Source organism: Drosophila persimilis, unplaced genomic scaffold, assembly GCF_003286085.1.
Source record: "Drosophila persimilis strain 14011-0111.01,24,50 unplaced genomic scaffold, DperRS2 tig00000520-arrow-pilon, whole genome shotgun sequence".
Taxonomy (NCBI): domain Eukaryota; kingdom Metazoa; phylum Arthropoda; class Insecta; order Diptera; family Drosophilidae; genus Drosophila; species Drosophila persimilis.
Genome location: NW_020825317.1, coordinates 1482089 through 1506439, shown reverse-complemented (window position 1 = coordinate 1506439; position 24351 = coordinate 1482089). Strand labels below are relative to the sequence as shown.

The 24351-nt window shown below is 45.6% G+C and overlaps 2 protein-coding genes across 2 annotated transcripts in view; both read right to left on the bottom strand.

Moving 5' to 3' along the window:
• The window catches only part of LOC6602855 (alanine aminotransferase 2), a 53709-nt gene extending 44089 nt beyond the window's left edge, over positions 1–9620 (bottom strand). Inside the window, exons 1-2 of the mRNA XM_026990136.1 lie at positions 9364–9620; positions 8862–9252 (exon numbers count right to left, since the gene is read on the bottom strand). Coding sequence (XP_026845937.1) covers positions 8862–9252; positions 9364–9620 — 648 coding nt within the window. The remainder of the gene's footprint in view (positions 1–8861; positions 9253–9363) is intronic.
• A 3599-nt stretch (positions 9621–13219) lies between these two features.
• Positions 13220–24351, bottom strand: part of LOC6602854 — a 66562-nt gene continuing 55430 nt past the window's right edge. The window contains exons 2-5 of the mRNA XM_026990210.1: positions 21180–21430; positions 19117–20365; positions 16441–16930; positions 13220–16410 (exon numbers count right to left, since the gene is read on the bottom strand). Of these exons, the coding sequence (XP_026846011.1) occupies positions 15045–16410; positions 16441–16930; positions 19117–20365; positions 21180–21430 (3356 nt within the window). The 3' untranslated portion in view covers positions 13220–15044. The remainder of the gene's footprint in view (positions 16411–16440; positions 16931–19116; positions 20366–21179; positions 21431–24351) is intronic.

Below are 24351 nucleotides of genomic sequence, written 5' to 3'. Positions count from 1 at the left end.
AGCTGTCTCTGTCCAAGTCCCTTGCTTCCTGCTGTGTCCTGTTGGTGACTCCTGGTTCGATGAGCTGGCCCTGGATTGATCCAGTGGAGCCGGAGCTGTCTCTGCCCAAGTCCTTTGTTTCCTGCTGTGTCCTGTTGGTGACCCCTGGTTCGACGAGCTGGCCCTGGATTGATCCAGTGGAGCCGGAGCTGTCTCTGCCAAGGTCCTCTGCTTCCTGCTGTGTCCTGTTGGTGACTCCTGGTTCGACGAGCTGGCCCTGGATTGATCCAGTGGAGCCGGAGCTGTCTCTGCCCAAGTCCCTTGCTTCCTGCTGTGTCCTGTTGGTTACTCCTGGTTCGACGAGCTGGCCCTGGATTGATCCAGTGGAGCCGGAGCTGTCTCTGTCCAAGTCCCTTGCTTCCTGCTGTGTCCTGTTGGTGACTCCTGGTTCGATGAGCTGGCCCTGGATTGATCCAGTGGAGCCGGAGCTGTCTCTGCCCAAGTCCTTTGTTTCCTGCTGTGTCCTGTTGGTGACCCCTGGTTCGACGAGCTGGCCCTGGATTGATCCAGTGGAGCCGGAGCTGTCTCTGCCAAGGTCCTCTGGTTCCTGCTGTGTCCTGTTGGTGACTCCTGGTTCGATGAGCTGGCCCTGGATTGATCCAGTGGAGCCGGAGCTGTCTCTGCCCAAGTCCTTTGTTTCCTGCTGTGTCCTGTTGGTGACCCCTGGTTCGACGAGCTGGCCCTGGATTGATCCAGTGGAGCCGGAGCTGTCTCTGCCAAGGTCCTCTGTTTCCTGCTGTGTCCTGTTGGTGACTCCTGGTTCGACGAGCTGGCCCTGGATTGATCCAGTGGAGCCGGAGCTGTCTCTGCCCAAGTCCCTTGCTTCCTGCTGTGTCCTGTTGGTGACTCCTGGTTCGACGAGCTGGCCCTGGATTGATCCAGTGGAGCCGGAGCTGTCTCTGCCTAAGTCCTCTGTTTCCTGCTGTGTCCTGTTGGTGACTCCTGGTTCGACGAGCTGGCCCTGGATTGATCCAGCGGAGCCGGAGCTGTCTCTGCCAAAGTCCTTTGGTTCCTGCTGTGTCCTGTTGGTGACTCCTGGTTCGACGAGCTGGCCCTGGATTGATCCAGTGGAGCCGGAGCTGTCTCTGCCCAAGTCCCTTGCTTCCTGCTGTGTCCTGTTGGTGACTCCTGGTTCGACGAGCTGGCCCTGGATTGATCCAGTGGGGCCGGAGCTGTCTCTGCCCAAGTCCTTGTTTTGTTGCGTTGTCCTGTTGGTGTCGGGGTTCGTGCTGGGGAACTGGCCATGGTTGGTTCGATCGGTGTCGCAGTTTGTTCCGTCGTAGCTTTCTTCGTGTCCTGTTGTGGTGGCGTAGTCCTGCGGTTGTTGCTTGATCTTGTCTGGTAGGGCTTTGTTGTCGCTGCGGTTGGATGGTTCGTGGTTGGCTGTGGGGTGTTGGTCTGCGGCTGGTCTCGGATGGCAGTGGAGTCCGCAAACGTGACAGACCGTGGGCGTGGCTGGGCGGTGCATGATGGTATCGTCCCGGCGGGTTTCTGCTGCATCTTCAGCTGTAGATATGCCCGTCCGCAGTGGATCCTTGCGCGGATGCCACAGAGGAAGTCGAGTCCCAAGATGAAGTCGTCTAATACCGTGGGGAGTATAAGAAGAGATACCTGTGTTTCTTGCTGATCCAGGCGCACTGTGACTGCTATCGCTTGGTTGATCTCCTTCCTGGTTCCATCTGCCAGGCGGATCCTGGTCCTCACCTCTCGCCTGCTCTCGGTCGTCCCTATCTCCTTCGCCAGCCGCTCACTGATGAAGGATCGTGTGGCGCCAGTGTCGAGGGTGGCCGCAAATGCTCTCCCATTGATGTCCACCAGGGCAGCGATCCTTCCTCCGGTCATGCTTAATGGGTGGGTTTCTCCTGTTCCTGGGTGCGCGCCTCCGTCCATGTCCCAGTTGGGCGGAGACCCGACCCGTTTCCCGACGCGGGTTTCCGGCAGCAGTTGATGGTCCGGACCCCTCGGTGGCCACATTCCCAACAGAACAGCTTCTGTCGGTTTGTGCACGCACCACTGAAATGGCCGTTTTCCCCGCAGTTCCGGCAGGCTCGTTGTACATCGATCGCCTGCTCTTGCTCCTGGCCGATTCCTCGGTTGGCGATCTCGGTTTTCCCGGGTGTCTCGTGTGTGTTGCCTCGTTGTGGGTTGGTTCCATTGCCGATATAGGCGGCTCGATGGTTCTGCGTGGTCCCGATGCTACGGAGTGCGTCTCGGTCCCGCGCGGTTTCGTAGGCCGAGACGAGCTGGGTCAATTCTGTGAGTGATCGGAAATCTTGTCTGCGCGTGTACATTTGATACTCCGGACGGAGATTTTCGTAGATCCGCTCGAGTTCCTGTTCCCGAGTATACTGGGCTCGCTGCATCATCAGACGCAACTCGATAAGGTAATCCCGGAAGGATTCCTTGGGCTTCTGTTCCCGACTTCGTATGGTGTCTTCCAGCCGCTGGAAGTATCTGGGGGGCAGGAAGAATTCTAGGAATTCTTTCCGAAAGTCTGTCCATTTCTATCCCTGCATCTGAAAAGTTCGGAACCATCCTTCGGCCTTACCTGTAAGGAGACCGGAGATGGCTCGCGCCACTCGCTCCTCGAGCCGTTCGATGAACGCTAGTGGGTCCGCGTGGCCGTCGAAAGTAAATCCCCATTTCCGGAGTTTGTCCGCCAGTAATGAGTATGAAATCTCACCCCCTCCGGGGCGTGAGACCCGATGTCCCTGAGGAAGACGTGGCTGTTCTCCTTCCGTGGTTGTCTGGTGGCTAGGCATGGCCAGGGGTCCAGTGGTAGTGGGTCCTGGCTCGTGGTTCTTGCTGGCCGCCTCTGGTCTGATTCCTTGGAGTGGTCCTTGTGCATCTCGTTGTGGTTGCTCGTCCTGAGCGGCCGGCGTCTCGGTTGCTGACTCGCGGTATCCGTGGGTGGATCCTTGGCTCGTGCTGGGCAGCTCGGGTACGATTAATCGCAGTTTTGGTCCGTCCTTGCTGTCTTCCATCTTCGTCCGGCTCTCTGGCCCGGGTGACGTGGCTGGACTCCGGTGGTCCCTGGGGCTCGGTATGTTCCCAAAGTGCGTGGCCAATTCGTCCAGCCTTGCTTGCACGTCTTCGGGGTGCCCTGGGCGTGCGATGAATGCGGTGATCCGGCTCCGTAGGTCCTCTACAGTCCCAGTTTCTCCTAGTCCAAACTCCTTAGCTAGGCTCTGCAGCTCGTCCTTCCTGCGGGACGCTATCCAGCGGATGTTCATCCTGATCCTGGTAAACTAATCGTGGCACCGGTGCGAGTCCTTATCAGCACGGTCTGGGGCTCCTGTACTAGGATACACGGCACTGGGGTGAGGGATCCTGTTCGAAGGACACGCGGCACGGTACTAGATCGGTGATCCTGTACTAGGATACACAGCACTGGGTTGGATGATCCTGTCGAAGGATACGTGGCGCGGTACAGGGAAAGGTTCTGTCTGACTGCTCGGTGGTAACTGTGTGACTGCCCGGTAACAACTGTGTGACTGCCCGGTAACAACTGCCCCGACCGGTGTTCCTGCTCCGCCTTATATTGGCCGCGGCCATGGCTTTGTGGCCGAGGGCTCCTCTGCCATGTAGCTGCTCCTCTGCGTTCGCCGGCTGTCCCTCGCTGCTCCGTTGTTCTACCGCTGCTTCGCTGCTTGGCTGCTCGGTCACTCTCTCGCTGCTCTGTCACTGCCTCGCTGCTCTGTCGCTGCTGCTCTTCCGCTCTGCCGCTGCCTCGCTGCTCTGTCGCTGCTGCTTCTCTGCTCTTCCGCTGCCTCGCTGCTCTGTCGCTGCTGCTTCTCTGCTCTGCCGCTGCCTCGTTGCTCTGTCGTTGCTGCTTCTCTGCTCTGCCGCTGCTGCTGCTTGGCTACTCTGTCGCTGGTGCCGCTTTGTCGCCGTCGCGTGCCAAAGTTTTAGGCGCCGTCCGCGGCCATTTTCTCCCGGCACGCGGTGCTGTGTCTTCGGCGTCTCTCCCCGTCTCCTTCTGTCGCGTAGGTGGCTGGCCGCGTGGTTTTTCGCGTCTCTCCCCGTCTCTTTCTGCCTCGTAGGTGGCTGGCTGCGTGGTTTTCCGCGTGGTTTTCGCCGGCGCGTCTGGGACACGTGCCGGCGGCTGTTGCTAGGGGGGTATTAGAGAAACCAGCCTCAGCTGTACATAAGTCGAGGGATCAAAGATTGGTGCTGGCTATTCGCCGGGACTCTGATTTTGGGGCTGCTAATCACTGATTTGAAGTTTTCCTTTCCTTTCTCCTGCTGCTTTTCCTGATCCGTGGGTCCTAAGCATCGTTTGCTGTTTTGCTTTTGTGGGTCTTGCCTTTTAATTGTGGGCTGCTGCTTGGTTCCCTTTTCACTTTTTCACTTGTTCCCTATGCTCACCGACTCTCCCCTCGTGGGTCCCTGCTCGGGCGCCATCTGTAAGGAAGTTCTCAGGCCGAGGTACAGCTTCTCAGTCTGTCCAGGGCCCGGTCCTTCCCCACAGCAAAATTTGTTGTGTGAGGACCTAAGGGGAGAGCCGCTCGTGGCGAAAGCGCGCCCGTGGGGTGGATCGTGGGACGGTCGGGCCTGGCCCGGCCACGAGGCGTGGGTGAAGCCGTGTTTGGGAGCTGCAGAGACGTGTGTTGGGGGTCAGGTGTGGCGGGAGAAGAGGTTTGGATCAGGGATCGGAAGGGTATGGGAGAGGGGAGCCCAGCTTAGCAGATGCCGCATGATCCACGACTCACATCTGCGTCGCCAGGTCCCCAGGGCGAGGGTGTAGGAGAGGGAACCCAGCTTTGCAAATGCCGCGTGAATCCACGACTCACATCCAGCATCGCCGGGTCCCCAGGGGGAAAAGGTACAGGAGAGGAAAAACCCAGCTTGGTGAATGCCGCATGATCCACGACTCACATCCACTTCGCTGGGCCTCCCGGGAAAAGGGAAGAGAGGGGGAGGGGGGAGTGAGTGACTCCTACGGGCGAATGTTCTGAAACAGGTGGGTTGAGGTTGGTGTCTTTATTGTTTTCGGATCATTTCCCTACTTAAACTCCCGCGCCTGCAGCGGGGAAATAAACGCCAAAAAAACTTATATTAAACAACATGTGGGCATGGATATGTAAAACAACTGCGGGAATGTTCTGTCTATACCTGCCTACTGCACCGATCTGTTCCCCCCCAGAGCTCACATACGTGAGGTGGCTCACCCTTGTTTCCCTCCTTTGGGGTCCTGGTATCCCGCGGCGGGTCCTCGTCACTTCGGCTTGTCTTGTACACCGCGTGGTCACAGCTGGTTTTTTTACACGGCGCGGTCGCGGCTTATTTTCACATTTTTGGCTTCCGCCACACAACCGGTCTTGCTCAGCCCTCGGAGATCACTCCTAAGCCTGGCCCGCGCTGGACCGTGCCAGGCCTCTGCTTTTCTTTTTCAGCTTCTCTGCCGCTTCGTGGCTGCGCAGCTTCGGCTGTCGGCCTCGGCGGCGTGGGCGATCGGCTGCGTCTGTGTATTCTCTGCTTCGCCGTCGGCTCTTTCCTCGGCTGCGTGGGCGCATGGCCGATCGGCGGCTTCTCTGCCGCTTCGCTCTCTTTCATCTGTGTATAGCCGTTCTCTTCTTTGCGTTCTCTTTTCGCTGCGTGGCCGTCGTGTGCGTCTCTCTTTCGTGTGTGTATAGCCGTTCTCTTCGTTGCGTTCTCTTTTCGCTGCGTGGCCGTAGTGTGTGTCTCTCTTTCGTGTCGGTTCTCTTAGTAATAATGAAATTAGATAACAAGCCGTCGGGGCGGTCCCTTCAGGGGATGGTATCGTGGTCAGTGTTGTGGAGGCTTATGTCTTCACAGTAACAAGGATCCTCATTCCGAGCATGAAGCGGCAGCCAAGCACATCCTTCGATATTTGGCAAAAACTATCGACTGGGAGATATGCTACACAAAGCAAGGAAAGGCAATTGAGTGTTTTGTTGATGCAGATTGGGCAAGTGATATGACGAACCGAAAGTCATTCACTGGCTATGTATGCATGTTGGCAGGAGGAGCGATTTCTTGGGAGTCAAGAAAGCAATCGACGGTTGCCCTCAGTTCCACGGAGGCAGAGTACATAGCCTTATCATCTGCAGCAAAAGAGGCGATATACTTTCGCAGCCTACTGATTGACTTGAAGCTGATGTCCAAGGAGTCAGCTATTCAGATGTACGGCGACAACATTGGAGCACAGCATCTTGCTAGAAACCCCATGTTTCATGCACGTTCAAAGCACATCGACGTCAAGATACATCACATTCGAGAGGTTCTCAAGAGAGGTGAAGTCAACATTGCGTATCTGCCAACCGATGAGATGATAGCAGATGTCCTCACAAAGAACTTAGCCAAGGTTAAGCACCATAAATTTGTATTCGCATTTGGTTTAAAAGATCGTTTATAAGTGCTTGACATGTTATGGAATATTAGTTAAGTATATTTAAAGTTTGTAAACATGCGTTGTGTTGAGGAGGAGTGTTCAAAGTGACCGCCACGATAATTAGATATTGATCTGTAACAACACTGCGCATGTGCCCTGCTGCATATCGATGTTCTCATATCGATGTTCTTCTTTCGGCGTCTGTCTCTCTTGCGAATGTTACTCGGAAGCACATATAATTCTGTATACTGATATTCTGCTGTCTTACAAATAAAATAACTTTAACACTCTCTTTTTCATATGCAAATATCCACGAGCAACAAAGTTTAACTTTGCCGATTCATTGTAAAGGCTCTAGACATGGTAGCACCATTTATGATAATATATTTTTCAAATTCAGTTTATTTCATGAAAATATCTTATTTCGTTCAGAAGTTAATAATTTAGCAAGCTGAAATTGCCACTGTGCGTCCCTACAGATTTGGCAAATAATTTCAATTCAATTTACGAGCAACATGAACAAGCCCAGCGAGACCAGCAGCAGACTCAGCCAATTCGAAAGAGTACTGGGCATACAGATGTCCTTTTTACCAAAGTTTTGTATAGAGTTTGCGGAAGCATCCTCGTTAAATACTGTTGAGACGGGGCAAAGCCCTAAAAAGCATGCTACGATCGCAGACCACACATGCTCGCAGCCTGCTAATGCGGTTACAAGGTATCAGCGCCTCAGGAGCAGCGGCTCAGACTAAAGCAGACACGTAAGTACTTATGCATGTGTTTAGCTGGAACCAGACTGATAATAGAGACATTGCAAAACGACAGCAGCACCAACTGTAGCCACAGGCAGAGTGAGTTTTATAGAGAGCGCGAGCAGCAGCCAGCAACGTCTTAAGGAATTTTTGCGGCCTGCACGCGCCGACCAATGAGGTGGTTGCTTGCGACGCGAATCGCTGCAGCGCGCTGGCGGAGTCAGCGTGTGTCGTACCAAATGTTGCCTGCAGTGTCGCTCTCACCGAACCCGTGCATACAGGTTTGTACATACTTACATATACACCATATGTACATAGATTTGTGATACATGTATGTCTCTGCCTCTGTCCGTCCTAGTCTTCGACTTTGTCTGTGCTGCTGTCGCTGTTTCTGCCTATCTTGTATATTTCGCATATTTTGCTGGATATTTTGCGGAATCATGTAACCGGCCCCTCTGCTGCCCCCTGTCGTACACGCATCCATGGTACCATGCAAGTATTTTCAAAATTTAAGCACTTGCGTGCGACATGTTCGCGTGAGTTTCCCGCACTCTACCTTTCTAGAGTACAACCGGGCAAGGGGGGCCTCTAACTCCCTGGAGGGCCTCACTCAAAATCTTAATTATAATAATTATACAAGCAATAATTAAAGCACTTAGGTACTATAGCCAAATCCGTCGGGGGTCTTTCTGAGATAGCGAGAAAAGAGAAAGAAAAAAAGAGGGAACTGAAAAATATTTAATTGAAATTTTAATAGAACCGTAAGCTGGGCACGTAGTCAGCAAAACGGTGAAGCGGAGAAACGGCTAAGAAAGGAGCTGCCGTCGCATTTTGTTTGTTTTCCTTTTGAGTTTTTTTTTCTCCCTCTCCCATTTCTTTCAAGGCCGGTGAGCATCTGAATTTTTGACAAATTAATTACGTTGTTTGTTTGTTGGACTCTTTCTCTCCCACGGTCACTCCCTCTTTCCCGCATCGCTTGAATCTCCCATCTCGACTATCGTGCATTTAAATGTGCTTTTGATAGAGTTCTTTTACTCGAAATTGCGGTCAAAAAATACCTCATTGTCCCTCCCTCACCGCAAATGGTCCACACAGATGGCTCTGTCACACACATACTCCCTTATACACCCGCAAATTTTTCTATACTTTTTATTGCTTGAATGCTTTAGTCGCTTTAGTAGTAGTCTTCGTGGGATGTGAGGGCTAAGTAAATCTTTACTGATTCATTTGGGTGATTATACAACCTATGATTATAGCGACTACTGTGGTGGTTTATTTTATCCCCACTTTAGGGTTGTAGGGATCTCTCTAACACAGTGGTCCCAACCAAAGATGGAGCACCACCTGCAATTGCCCTTAAGGTCTTCGCTTGTAAAATTCTTATTTTGCTGAGATGCGTTTTCGCGGCACATTCCCAGGTTTGAACGGCGTGTGACCTATGGCCTTTATTATTGCCTTTGGTTCATGGGAGAAACTTTTAGTTTAGTTTTTAGTTTAAAATCCAATGAAACCTTTTAAGCTTATTTTGACCATTAACGACAGTGGCTTTGATGTGTAGTCCCCAAGTCAGGTGTCATTCGAAGTGGACTTTGAGGGCATTCGAAGTGGACTAATACAGCTCTTAACATAGGCACGCGGCAGGCGGAGCAAGGGTCTAAGGAAGGGCTGCAAGCAGTGTGTCCATCTCCATCTATTTGTACTTCTTCATAAAATTGAACTCTATCATCAGTTTCAGCCTGTCCGCCTGCGGCAGGATCGTGCTGCGGAAGTGATAGTTGGCGGGTTTTGGGCTTTTGCCCGAATCCGCTACAGCTACCGCTCCTCTCGAGGACCTCGAATGCGTAGAACGCATTGGGAGCCATGCCCCTGGCCTTGGCTACCGGGATCGTTTTGGGTGGGATCTCGATCTGGGGAAACACGTGCATTGGCCTCTGGACGGGGTTCACCTTGTAGCCCTCGAAACTGCTGAGCGTCTTGTGGACAAGCTCTGCGCGCTCCTTGACGGCCACTAGGGTGGCGCTCTTCTCTTTTTGAAATAGATCGTAGGAGGGCTCGCCGGTCCTGGGTGGATTAACCAGAGCACTGACGGCCACCTGACCGGCGGTGGTGCTGCAGAGGGCAGCCGTTCACCCATTCACCCGCCACGAATGCCGCACTCGCCGAGGAAACCCTTTGATGTGGAAGGGAAGCTGACCAGATATTGGCTGCAGTAGGGCTCACCCATCTCGTAGGCGACCAGAGTAGAACTTGGAGTTCTTGTCGTAAACGTTGTCCTGGTACACCTCATCGGACAGCAGAATCAGTCCGTTATCATTGTTATCGCAGGTTAGCACTTGACCGGTGGGATTGCCCGGATTGATGACGACCAGAGCGCATGTATTGCACGACCTCTTGGCCTCATCGAAGGAGCGCTTCAGCTCCTCGCGGCTTAGACTCCAGCCGGAATACTCCTCAAAATAGTAGTCCAGCTTGCCCATGCCCTACTCGGCTATGGTGGCAGAGCACGGTGGACGCTGGGAAATGATCACCATCACGACAAGTGGCTTGGCATGACAGTCACCGATAATGGCCCGAATCACATGGTCGTACGCTTCGGATTGAATGCTTTCCGCTTTTGTGTAAAAAGCGAATGTCACGGTTGATTATCTTTATCTTTATATTATATTTGTGGTGAAAATGGATAAGTGTGACCGTCCAGAAGGAATCGTTTCCGACCCTATAAAGTATATATATTCCTGATCAGCATCAATAGCCGAGTCGATTGAGCCCTGTCTGTCTAACCGTCTGTCCGTCCGTCCGACATTTTATATCTTATGTACTTATGTGATATTACAATGTTACAAGTATATTTTAAAACTTCGGCACCCACAAAGGACGAAAATCTGTGGCATCCACAATATTGAAGATACGAGAAAAGTAAAAACACACAATCATAAAGAATGACTAAATCTACCAGACTGCAGAGTCTGGATCAGATCAGATCATTTGAACATCGGATCGACATGTTCAGACACGTTTTCTCCCGCTCTCCCGCACGCACACATTGTCGCTCAATGCAGCCATACGGATTACGAGGGTTGCTATTTATATTTCGGGAATGGGCAATACTAAAGCCAATACGTAAAATCTGGCAACGCCATAATAAACTTTGTCATTTTTTAGCATATATGTACGTACAACGTTTTTATGTACAATTGGTTTTTGTTGTGTTCACGATCAGTTAAAAAAATCAATTTAGCAAAAAAATGGAAATTTCGCGAGAGGGTTTTCGTTGGATTATTTTTCACAACTTTCGACGTGGATTATCCCAACAAGAATGTGTTGATGAACTTAGTTCTTTATATGCCGAGAAAGCACCATCAAAAACGACAGTTTATCGCTGGTTTGCAGAGTTTAATAGTGGTCGTAGTTCAGTCGCTGACGAATTCCGTGAAGGTCGCCCAAAATCGGTTGATGTGCCACAAAACATCGATGGTGTGCGTGAACTGATAGTGCAAGATCGACATGTGACATATCGTGAGATAGAGGCATCCTTGCACATTAGTTCCACTTCAATACATTTCATTTTACATGAACACTTAGTTGTAAAAAGGGTTTGCTCTCGTTGGATACCCCATAACTTATCAATCGCTCAAAAAAAGGCTCGCGTCGATTGGAGTAAGAAAATGCTTAAAAAGTTCGACCGAGGTGCTTCAAAAGATGTTCATAAAATCGTGACAGGTGATGAATCATGGATATATGCGTATGAGGAAACTAAACAGCAATCGACCGTGTGGGTGTTTCAAGATGAGCAAAATCCAACAAAAGTTGTTCGAGCACGAAGCACTTCGAAGCAAATGGTCGCCTGTTTCTTCGGGAGAATGGGTCATGTGGCCACTGTTCCGCTAGAGAAACGTAGGACTGTCAATTCTGAGTGGTACACGACCATTTGTTTGCCGGAGGTCTTCGGAGAAATTCGCAAAACCATCATGACAATGCGAGCTCGCACACATCTCGACAAACAGGTGAATTTTTAAGCAGTCAAAACGTCGAATTGATGACTCATCCTCCCTACAGTCCTGACTTGGCACCCAATGACTTCTTTTTATTCCCTAACATCAAAAAAAAACTGCGTGGTCAACGTTTTACGAGCGCCGAAGAAGCAGTTGAAGAGTTTAAAAACCATGTTTTGGAGGTGTCTCAAGAGGAGTGGAAAAACTGCTATGACCAATGGTTCAAGCGAATGCAAAACAATTAAAAAACAATAAAACCATTTTCATTTAAAAATTGTTGTTCTTATTTCCTATTCCCGAAATATAAATAGCAGCCCTCGTATGGACCCGATAAATGTAGAGTTGCGCAGCAGCAGCAGCAACTCATTGTATTGTATATACGATCTCTCGGGCAAGTGCAGTATAGCAGTAAGACGAACAATAGTCTAAGACCTCGAAGCTGCCCTAGAAGATCTAAATCCTGTGAGCAATCGTTCCGAGCTCCCTTAGCGCGTCTTCACATCCTGCCGTGCGCCAGGAGCTTTAAGGTGCATGCAACCCAAATGAAGTCCGTCTGCGATTCACTCGGAAACAGGGAGTAGTTAATGGCATCAAGACACTGAGGGGTACGCTTGATGATTATTTGATGAAGTCGGTGTATTTTATGCTCAGCTCGACAATGGACACTCCTTAAAGTGCGTCACAAGTGACCCTGCTCGGCACAACTTATGGTACTACCGCAGTTGCTCAGTGCTACAACGTGTTTGAACGCCGAGCCCTTGTGCGACTGGAAACATGTCCCTCTCCGTGCTTGTGGTGGCTATCGATACATTGAGAAGTTTTGGGAAATCTTCCAGCACCAGTAGAGCTGGATCTTTTGAGTCGATGTACCGAAAATTCTAACGAATGGGAGTATTACTCTTGGAGTACCTGGTATAAAAATGACTGGTCAATTATAGCTTTTGCCATATTTAAATGCGCGTTTGATTGTCTGTGACGTTCCTGCTTCAAAATTCAACTCCTGAATGATTTATGTACTCAAAGGTCGGCGACTGCCACTCGTTAAAGGTCTGTTTACTTCAGGAAAAGGAAAAACTTCACCCATATTTATGCGTAAATAATATATGTTTGCTTTATTAAATTTCATTCCATTAAAATGCTACCACTTAATGTGTATGTGTGTGTGTGTGTGTGTATGTGTATGTTGTGGGTGAAGGGGTAAGGAGGCCCTAGAGGTTTTTTTGATTCTATGCTTTTTTCTCTGATACTTGAACCTTTTAAGGTATTTTTGTTCTCTTTCCTCTAAATCACTTTTCAACTAATTTTTACTACAATAAAATATGAAAATATGAAAGAACAGAGCATTTATTAAAAACGACAACAGTTCCAAAATTAAGGCGTTTTCTCAATTTTTAGTAAGCCTCAAACATATCGAGATTATAGTCTGGCTTGACTACGCATTATTCAAACACGCTTTTCGCCTAAAAGTAATCACTTTTATTCGCTGCCTGTATTGGAATAGATTACAGGAGCTATTCTGATATCCTTTTATAAAATTCTATCATAGACGAGACGATGTTTTTCGGGCTTAACTGCCTTAAAACGGGAAACTAGCTTATTTAACGAGTATGAATATTTTCAATAAGGCCTTCCTCCTTTCCCCAAGCTATGTAAGAACAGCAAAATAACATAAAATTATTCATAAAGAATATTTATGTATATGCCGTGAAGTTTTGCAGGTGATCTTAATTATGCTTGCTTTTCCCTTTCGGTCATTACTCTGCTCGCGCATCGCTCTTGATATGTTAATTAACTACACAGCCCCACCTCTGAGCTCTGACCTCGCCCTGACCTTCCCGTCTAATCATCTTCTCCTGGCCTATCCCAATCGTGGCATTCTTCTCGCTACTCTTGTATGTATTTGCCTATGAAATTTCTATTTCTGGTCGCAACCTTTGCTTCTGTCTCTGTGTGTGCGTAAGCTCGTAACTCGGATAAGTCTTTAGGATGTGTTCACACTACTTATGGATTTTCACTTTTTTCCCACGCAAAATAACGTACTATATTTTCTTTTCTTATATTTTAGTTTTATTTTATTTCGGGTTATTGTTCTGTTTGAATATTTATTGTTTGTTTTCTTAACGGTGTGATGGTAAGATGTTTGCTTCAGACCGATAAATACATAATTTTTCGTCGAGAATAATTTCTTCGACTAAAACTCCGATTGAAGCGAATACTCTGAAGCGAGTATTGCTCAAAATATTATACAATGGTTTTACCGCTTCAATACCGATTCAACGATTCATAATCGATTTTGGTGCTAAAATTGTTGGGAGACGGTAGACAAATACCAGATACACCAATGTCAATGCGTTTCGCAACAATTTCAGTTTAAATGGTTTCAGAAAATGGAAGGAAGTATAAAATTAGCAAATCAATATCGCTATTTAAGTTGGTTAAGGTTATTTCTTGTTTGGTTTGTCGTCGAAGAATGTTATGCAATGCTTCGAGCGATGATGATGGAATCGGATCTTACTTATGTTAAACATTTTTAGCACGAACACGTTATACAAAACGATTACTGATGAATATTTGAACCTAGTTAGAGTTTAAAGTTACGCGTCGTTGATGGCAACGGTGGCTGGCAGTACCATGCAGGAACTATTTAACAACGAGCCTGCTAAATCGTTCTTGATATTGCTCGCCTCCCAGAATTTCTTAAATCTTGAAAAATCTTTATTTATTTTCAAAGCGATTTATTAATCCGAAGCAAAATCTTGATGTATAATTAATAACTGCCTATTCCTTTTAGTGATATGTTTTCAGTGTTGTTTCGTTCGCCTTGCTATTGACTTCTAAAATTTATCTTTTCTCTGGATAATAAAATACATATGTACTCGTATCTTTAAAATTCTGTATAACACCATTTTTAATGCAAATTTAGTTTTTTGTTCAATTTTGAAACCTATTTGTATGGTTTGCGTGCAGTAGGGAGAAGGGAGCGTTCGCCATATGTTTGCGTAAGTGTTGTGCGTGGAAAGGCGAGTTTTCGACCAAATTATTCAAGATTCTTGTTCATTTCATTGAAAAAAATTAAATTTTGGATATCACTTTTTGATTTCTAACAGCTCTTAGAGTGTGTGTGTGTGTGTGTATGTGCATGTGTCTACAGAATTTGGTGATATTTCCTATTTTTACAAAAAAAATTCTTTGCTCACATATAGTTACATATTTTTGTAGAATTTTTACTTTCATTTTTTACCTTCCTATAACATTTATGGTTTCTTGTTTTTATATATCTACCACCACAAAAAGTTCTCTGACAATTATTTCTAAATCCTTTGATTCTCTGGTTCTCCTCTTTCAGACACATGTACAAGAATATGGAGTATTCGTGATTTTGTGAGTATAAAACACAAAAAACCATCCGAAAGCGGCGACTACAATATTATAGTTCTATATTTATGTTACGACCCATGGCTGAAAATAAGGCTGGATATGAGGACTTGACCCACGAAAAAGCTGTGGAATCGTACTCGAAAAATATTTAATGATGCCTTTTTGCTCAATCGGCTTAAATCGGTTCATTCAATCTGAAATACATCTGCCTAAATCGGTCTTGGCTGGATCTTGAAAATGCTGCTTTAAAAATTAATATTTTTAAAATCTATATGTGATTGAAAACCTTTACAGTAAGCACGAAACACTGAAATAGTTTTTATTATGGGTATGCACCCGGACTTAGGTGGTTGCAAATAGTTTAAATATTACAAATTTCAATCGTGCTTGAAACAGTAGAAAATTGAAGCTAGTGTTTCCTAATCGACCCAATACCCATCTCATTTCCAGCCCTCATCAGCCCGTCATTACTTATTCTTGCTCTCCCTCCGCACCTGAACCACTCCGACGCTCTCACTTTGAGGTCGGGGCTTAAGGCATTGGAAAATGATTCTGCTCAAAGTCTTTGTGTCGCTCTGCTAGCGTCCTCTTGCTGACCATCGTCTCAAGTCTCCGATCAGTAATGGCTACAAAGGGAAGCCGAGACTGCTTGTGACTGTTGGCGCCGCTTGTGCCGACACCACTGGATAGCACCGAGTTGCCGCCGATTCCATCGACGACGCGATGATATGCAAAGGAGTTGAGCGGCGATGCTGCAGCTTCCGCTACTCCTTCACCAGTGCCCTTGGCTCCATCGCCTATTTTATTGGAGGTGTCGTGGTGTGGCAGACTGCTGCTCTGTCCACGACCCGCCACATTGGCCACGAACTGTGTGCTTCGGCTGCGGCTTCTCGGAGCTCCCAGGAAACTGCTTGCTATGGCTGGATACGAGGGCAATTTAAACAGGGCGGGCTTGGGAGTAGTCACAGCTGATTGCGGAGTGAAGGAAGGCCGAGGGCGAGGTGCTTTGTTGGCCATTTCCTTCTGCCAGAAGTCAACGGATGCGGTTAGACGCGTCTTCTGCCGATTTCCATCGATGTGCACATACCCGTCGTCGTCAGGCAGTTGATTGCTGGGAAGCTCTGCTAACGTGGCTGATGTTTCTTCTGTGACTGATGTAGGCGCTGTAATCGTGGTTGTTTCTTGGGATTCTGTGGCAATGAAGCCGTTGCGCTGCTCGGCAAACAAGTCCTCGAAACGGTGCTGCTGATGGTAGCGTCGCCGCTTCTGCTTCAAATATTCATCGTCCAGACGCACCGGTGTTGTGACAGGTGTTCCAGCCTTCGACACGGATCCGCTCCAAACGGAGTTACCGGAGGGGTTCGATGGTGGTGGTAGGGTGCCCTCGAGCAGGTTGAGCAACTGTTTGTTGCGCCGATTGTACTTCTTGATATACGGCGGCAGGTTGGCCTCCTCGCCATGCTCTTCCTGGGCCTCTTCCAGCTCGGCTGCAGTCTCGTAGTCGTCCTCGTAGTCGCCATACAGCTGTGGATGCTGCTGAGACTTGCGTTGCTCATCGTACAGCTGGAACTGGACCCGTGCCAGATGCGGCCACTTGGCGTAGTAGCGTTCGAGGTGCTCCAGTTCGGTGATCTGGTGTCCTAGCTGCTGGGTGGGCGGTGGCAGTGGTGGAGTAGGCAAGGAACTGCTCGGAGAACCTTCCACCGAACCTGCCCATGACGCTGCTGGTGCCTTGCGCTGGTAGGGACTGCTCAGCCTCTGACGCAGTTGACCCGGTTTCTGGTAGGAGTGCTGGTGGTGGTTTTGCCTGTTTTGGTTGTTGTGGTTATTGTGGTTGTTGTGATGGTGGTGCTGGTACTGGTGCTGATGATGATGGTGTTGTTGATGTCCTTTAACACTTTGGTAATGCTGGTGCTTTTGCTGATACGGATGCTGCTCGCCCTGGCCACCTTTGATGCCATTGCGGAGAACGGGACTTATACGACGGTACCAGTTGTCATTGTCGTGGGCTATTAGGCGCTCCATCTCTGTGGTCTGCTGTTGCTCCTGGTCTTGCTCCATGCCGAGTCGGGGGTGGTCGTAGTAGTGTACGCGTCCCTCATAGAAGGGTTTATCAGTGGACAGAGATGAGCGGGGCCGCATACCTAAGGCGAATATGGGAGCTGAGAGGGATCGCTCCCGCTCTCGCACTTGTTCGTGGAGCAGCTTCTGGACATGACGGGGTGCGAGACTCGGGGGTGGTGGTTGTTTTACTGTTCCTGGTTCTGGCTGGTGATGCCGTTTTAGGTAATCCTTGTATCGCTTTTTGTGGCTCTTGTGGCCAGTCTTCTGATGGCTGCGCCGCAAAGCCTTGAATCGCTCAAAAGCAGAGGAAGGTGTCGAAGAGGTTGGCGTTATGGTTGTAGTCGGAACCGTCTCTGTGAATGGAGAAAAACAAGAAAACTATTAGTCCCGGCATGCTGCAGATTTCTTTATATTAAGGAATGGTACAATATCTTATTGTACTCTCCGAAGCACATACATAGGGGTCAAAATTCAGACCAGAAGTTTCAAACATTCCCAAAATAGATACTGCCTACATAAATAGATACATATGTACAAATGTACAAAAATTTACAAATGTTTATAATCAGGCAGGGTCCGTTTTTCATTTACTTTTGCGGATTACGTTTTCAGCCAAAACGTTTCGTTTTCGTTTTAAGGTGTTCCATTTTTCACATATTTTTTTTATCGATATGTTACATTTTGAAGTCCGAATTAAATTGGGCGGGAAACAGCTGTGCTCACCCAGATGTTCTGTTAAGCACATGTTACAAGCACAGTCTGAGCTGTTACATGCACATTTGTGCTGTTATACGCAAAAATTTATTAATTGCCAACGTTCCGATAACCAAATCGGAATGCGTCAGCTGCTTACACCAAAACGAAATTTGTTGTTGCTGTGGCCAATTTTTCCGAGCCAAATTTTAGGTTGGGTTAAAATAAAATTATTTATAAAGAAAGCACAAGTTAAATTACCCTGATATAGGTATCAAGTTTATGTTAATGCATCAATAAGTCATCTATTTTTTTCCTTTTGCAATTAAGGTTCGTTTTGTTGTATAAAAAGCCGTTTACTTTTCATTTCGTCAACGAAAATGTTTTCGTTTTGAAAACGAAGAAATCTTGCGGAATGGGAAAAAGAGAGCCCCAATTTATGTGATTTCAAAAGTAAATCGGAAAACTTTTGTGAATGTGAAAAACGGAGCCTGGCTGATAATCTTGGTATGTTTTTCAAGAAAAAGCTTATTCAACGAAGTAAACCATTAAATTAGCTAAAGAAACACCAAAAACCTTTTTTTCAAAAGCATATTCAAGTCAGTGAAAAAGTATTCACCTTTATAATAGTTGTCCGAAAAACTTCAATATATGTTTTAGCAGGACTTTGAGGTAAACATTTCATAAGGAATCATCTCTCATGTAGGATATATGTACGTAATAGTAAAGGAAATCATGCCTATAAAAATACCAAAATATTTCGTGTCGTTCAATATTAGAGGCGTCTGCCGGAGGAGAGCCATACTGACTTAGTATCGGGTATAACTATAGAGTTGCGGTTCCCCCTCGGTTTTAAATAATTCCTTTTACATTACATATTTGTGAACAAAATTTTAGTTTTTGGAAGCCGAATCGTAGTCTTCTGATTCTTCGGGGTAATCCGATAGTAGATTTTGGGCTTCCTTGTCAAAGAAAATGGCCGTGCTGTTTTTACTTATTGACCTTTTGTATAAGTATTACTGGATCTGAAGAATCCAAAAAACTAGTTCATCAGAACCTCCATCGAACTTAGTCGCGAATTTTTTCGAGTATGTTGAAGCCGAAAATTGCGTAAATTGTTGTTGCTTACTCCCAAGGCTTCTTCCGACATCATTCTAGTCGGAAGTGGTATACTTTCTATTATATCATTATATCGGCTCCATGATTGCATATTTTGTGTACAGAGCAGAGCATGTAAAACCATCGATATTCTTGTTTAAGAATACGGTTTCCAATGCGTATTCGCGAAAGCTGTCGGGTTTTATTGAATACAACCGAGACGTTCACACGGTTCAACATATTCTTATGAATTTTTTTTTTTTTTTTTGAAAGCGACGTATAAAACATATTACATAAATTTAATAAATCATCAGCTCACATACTAACTGAGTTCCCGGTATAAAATAAAGCCGCGGCCGTAGCCGCGACTTCTTTCCTATTTAGGAAAAAAAGCAAAAGGAAACTGCAAAAAAATGTTGCGGAAACTTTTTGCCCAAACTAATTAGGAAAGTACCGAACCCAAAACTCCTCCTATGCAGCCCGTCTCAAGCATTCTCAGTCCTTTTAAAGAGACTTCCCGGCCAACAGTCTTATCCCCCTCTCTGTGGGGATGCATTGCTGATTTTCTTTATACTTGTATTTAAATTTAAGTAAAAACAGGTAAAATCAGGTACTACATGAAATTTACATTTATCTTTTTTTTTATATGCCTAACATATTTGAAACCTTATTTTGGTAGATGTCTGTCACAATTTAAAAGTTTCAACTGGTTTGCTTTTTTTTTGTTTGTCCAAATTTTTCGACTTACCCTGAAACGGCTGCAATGCAGATTCCATATAAGTTTCCGATTGGCTTCTTTTCATCTCCAGACTTCCAAGACTGTCCTGCTGTGGTTCCAGAGGGGGGGGCTGCTCCGAGGTCTGATCGTCAGCGAAACTTGATTCTTGATGCTGTTGCTTTCCATTTTCTGGCAGACCAAAGGAGCTACTTAAATAACTGGCCCGTAATGGGACCTGAGTCGGGTCCATCATCAATCCCTTTTCTGCTGGTTGCTTCTGATGCTTACCACCGTTGTCGAAGTAGTGCAGCTCCCCAACAGGGGAACCAAGGATGTCGTCGTCATCAGCACTCGTCTCAACATTTTCCCTTGCATTGTCAAGCTCCTCGAACTTTTCAAAATATTTAGCCATGATATCTGGCCTATACATGCGGAAAAATCCACGCTTTTCTTTGCGACCAATCATTGCTATGGTCGGTGACATTGTGGCTTCACAGTCCTTACTAGTCTCCCTGCTGGCTGTGGGTGTTATTTTTGTGGAAGTTGTTGGTACTGGTGGGGGTTTTTTGGATGATTCGTCAATGTCAATTGAAAACTGGATGCCTTCGTCCTCCAGTATTTTATCATTATCAAAATTGTTTTCAATGTCGCCGATTGCTTCCTCATCCTCTCTCACTATCTTGACTATCTCTTTCCCTTTTTTGTTGTCTCGATTATGTTTTTCCTGCTCCGGTTCCAATGTTAATTGGCCTGATGGTTTATTAAATTTTCGTTCATTTAATATTTCTATAGAATCAAACAGCTGTTCCTCTCGGCCTCTCCTCTCCCCCATCTCACCACCTTGCCACTTGGCCCTGTCTGGACCGTGAGCCTGCTCCTGGCGGTCCTGCGGCTTGGGGTCCTGTTCTTCGTGTTGCTTCTCCGGCTGTTGATTTTCCTGTTCATGCATTTTCTTAAATTTTGTATACCTTAAACTTTTCCTGTCAAAGTTAGCGTTGTCCTGGCTCGACTCAGTCACTGCCTCCTTGGCGAAAACAAATTTTACTGCACTTTCTGTCCCGGCCACGGCTTCTTGTGCTGCCCCTTCATTTTCATCGGGTAATCTTTTCGGCGGCTGGCTCTCCTTATTGTTCACCAATTTGTACATGTAGTTACCTTTATTTTGCTTCTGTTCCGAAAACTTCTTCTTGCTGTTACCATTCTGGTACTTTATGAACATTTCTTTTGCGTCTAGGTAAGCAGTACAGTTTTTCGTAGTGGGCCTTTGCGATTCAAGTATCTGCAAATATATGACAATTACATATTACATAGATAAAAATGCTGGAAACAAACGCAAAAAGATGGAAGCGAGCACACGTGCAGTTAACAATACAATTACGTATAGTTTTATTTCCTTTGACCATATCTACATATCTCTATGTCTTGCTGCGACTCCCTCAAGTGTCTGCAAACCGTGATGTTTAGCCTAATGATTAGGAGGGTCGTGCGCTATAATTATCATCTCCGGTGCTCCATTTATTTGTTTAATCTCTTTTGTATTTTGTCTTCCCCTTTTCCTTTTGTCTGATGAACAGCATACGAGTAATTTGAATTAAAAAGGCGAAGCGAAACTTTAAGCTATTCATTTTCTTAATGCGCTACTTTTTATGTATTGTGGCCTTCATTCGTATTAATTCTGTGAAGCATAACAGACTGAAGAATGTAGACTTACTGGTCGTCATATTTATATCTAATATATCAACTTTGGGTCTCTGAAGTGAGCTTCCTTACTGCCTGTGTCTAAATATTGGGCTCAAAAATGGTTTGAAGTGAATGGCGCTGGTATCGACTCATTTTTTCTCAAGTGAATTTTAATGCAGATATTCAGCATTGTGGCCGTAGCCCTCTTCCTCTTCGCCGCCTAGTTAGAATAGTAATTTGACTTGGCCGACATTTTGCGACATTTCAATGGACTGGTACACTGGTACAACAGAACTGACCTCATTCGCAACGGACTTGGCTCGGGCCTCAGGCACTCTATGTGTATGTACTTACAAGTAGGTATGTACTATATTTATATTTACACACGGGTATGTATGGGTGTGTATACTTACTATATCGGCTGCCTCGTCCTCGTTCTGGTCCTCATACCATAGGGGTGAACCATCCACATCGCTCCACACAGCCTCGATCGCATCTTCAGCATCTCTGGCTTCATCATCGTCGCCAGCGGTTGCATCAGTGGCGGCTGGGGAAGCTAGGGCGGCTGGGGCATAATGCAGCTGGGAGTCGGTAACTTCAATGTCGCCATCGTGCTGGTCAAATATGTCCTCCGGTATGGAGGCCTCTTCTTGAAAATTGAAATCTGCAAAAGCAAGAAAAATAAGCAAGAATTGAGTACGGTATAGAAAAAAGCAAGAGAAAGAGACAGAAAGTACCCCATTGGAATTGTTCAGGTGGTTTGCAGGAAAACGGGCCTCCGTACACACGAATGCCCCACAATAAAATAACATAGAAAAGGTCAGAGCAGTGGGCATGGACTAGTGGTGGCCCTGCTCAAGTACATTTCGAACAAAAAATATGTGTGAGCGTGTGTGTTCTTTTTCCTTTAAATAAAGGTAAGCTGGTTGAATTGACTTCCACTTTGGGTCTCCTTCAATGCGAATATATCTATTCGTATGTGATAGCACATATGCATACATACACGTATTCATATATAGATACTATACATATGTACATATGTATCTGGAAGGTATGTGAGAATGCATGCAGATACCATGCATGACCTCAGGAAAATAGGTTTCACTCATAGTTGAATAGAGAAGATTTTCTTTCCGGCCCCTGCCATTGCCCCTGGCCCTGCCCACCACTTCACCGCATACACGCACAGGTATCTTTTATGCTCTGTCATTGACTGAATTGCCATTTGGGCAGCTTGAGAAACGGCGCGATGCAAAAGAGGTGGCCGCACGTGGGAGTGCTGTTGACATACACGCAAGCCCGCGATGTGGTAAGACCGTACAGCATGCAGACCATATGCGGCCGAACAACATGTTTTAGGTCTGGAAATACCAATCAGTATACCTCCCATACTATATACCCATAAGTACATCCTTATTTTTTACAGATACGTAGTTTTATCCGGTAAATTAATACATTTTCATTAAGACTGGCAAAATTTTTTGCGTAGACTTCTTATAAAATTATTTTGTCTAAAATTAGGCGAACAATTAGGCGCGACATTACACCACCCGATACTGAGTCAGTATACGAGGGTTGCCTTTTAGACAGGCTAAAATTGCCTCTCCAATTTCAAAATGTAGCATTTTCTGGCCATATAATTCTGATAACTTTTTCTTGTACAGTCGTTACTGTTATATGTATATAGTTTAACAATAAACGAAATATGTATTCTCAGAAAAAAACTGAAACTATGTAAGACATGAAAATTTCCGTCTATTATATGCCGTCGGCCAGTTGTCAGGTAAAAATGGGTATCACTAGACGAAGTGAACCCTTCAAAAAGTTTAAAAGGTACAGGACTGAAATTCATTTTAATATGTACAAATCGTTAAGATCAAATGCAACAAAGCTAATCAACCCTGCGAAGACCGCCCTCTACTCGTACACGTCAAAGTTTAACAACGCTGTATACCTCAAGGAAAAATGGCAAATAATTAAAAATATTGGAATAGAGAAATTAACAATAAACTACTCTAAATTTGACATGAACGTTAATGAAGTAATTACAAATTTTGTGAAATTAGTTGTACCAGGCTTTCCCCCAGCACTGAACTTGAAATCAGTTTCTTATTCAACTACTTTTCGTAGCTTTAGTTTCTGTTGTGTTAGACCTTGTGACGTCCTATAAATCCCTTCTTAAGATTAAATCGAATCCAATTGGCCTGAAATTCCTAAGAATAATTCTCCCCCGAACTATAGCGCAAGCTACCCACATTTTCAACATAACCATTACTATGTCAATGCTGCCTGAAAAGTAGAACTAGGTCAAAAGCAAACTCCCAAGATTACAGAACAATATCCATTCTACTGACCCTATCAAAGCGCTTTCCCACAGTGCATACATTTGAACTTTGGCTTTGACTCACTTGACCATGGTATCCTCAGTGCAAGGATTTGCAGATAATATAATTTCTCTGACTCAGCAGTACCGTTGCTATCGTCTTAGTTCCTAAATAGGAGCCAGGCTGTTGTCGCTGAAGCTAAAATGTCGGACCAGTACTTGGTTCGTTATTGTTCTTTATTTATGTAATTGACCTGCTGGTGTATCAATGTTAGCAATCGAGAAGATTAGTGCATGGGCAGCCAACAATCGTCTATGCCTAGATCCAACCATGGCAAAATGTTTGATTATCTATGCGTGGAAGTTTCAAATAATCCCATGAGCTACGTAGAGAAGGTTTGATGATCACGTGAGTAAAGACTGGGAAAACGTATTGGATCTTAAGATCACTCAACATTACCAAACGAACTATACCATTGAACATTCGTATGCGGCTACTGTGGCTACCCAAACAGGCAAAAGCTAAGCGTGTGCTTTTATAATATAGGTAGATATCTATTCGGATTAAGGCTAAATGATCGAATCTTAGCATTCTCATTCAAAATATACGAAACGAATCTTTTCAAATGGATTGACTATAAGATGCTAGCGTACTACATTAGATACTATTCACCAAACAACCCGAATAAATGCACCAAAATCTTGGATTTTCTAATTCCGACAGAACAAATAATATTATCATTCGGCATAAAACTCACAATTCCGCGAGGCATTTCTTCGTCAATGCCATTCGCAAATAGAATAGCATCACATGATAAAGAGAAATAACCTTTCACAGTTCAAAAAGCAGTTAAGAGCACACCTTACATTAGAATAAGAAAAATTAACTTCTTAAAACTAAATTAAAATAGAACAAAAAATAATAGGCAAAATGACCTAAAATTAATTAAATTAAGTTCGTTTCTAAATGAAATTTTACCGTTAAAATTTGTTATCTATACGAAATTTTGGTATTAAAAAAACGGTCGTTTTCCAGTATTGAAATTAAACCGTAAAATGCGTCATTAAAATATGTAGTAAGAAGGCTGCGCCTTAGCCGTTTATCCATAGATGTAACAATACCTTAAACGACGCCCCATTAATGTATTTTTACGGAAAAATTATTAAAGCAGAAGAAAGTAATTGTTTTCGAGTTTTTAAAGCCAAATTATTTTTTAATAATATACCACAAAAAATTTAAAATTTTGAATTTAAAAGCATAA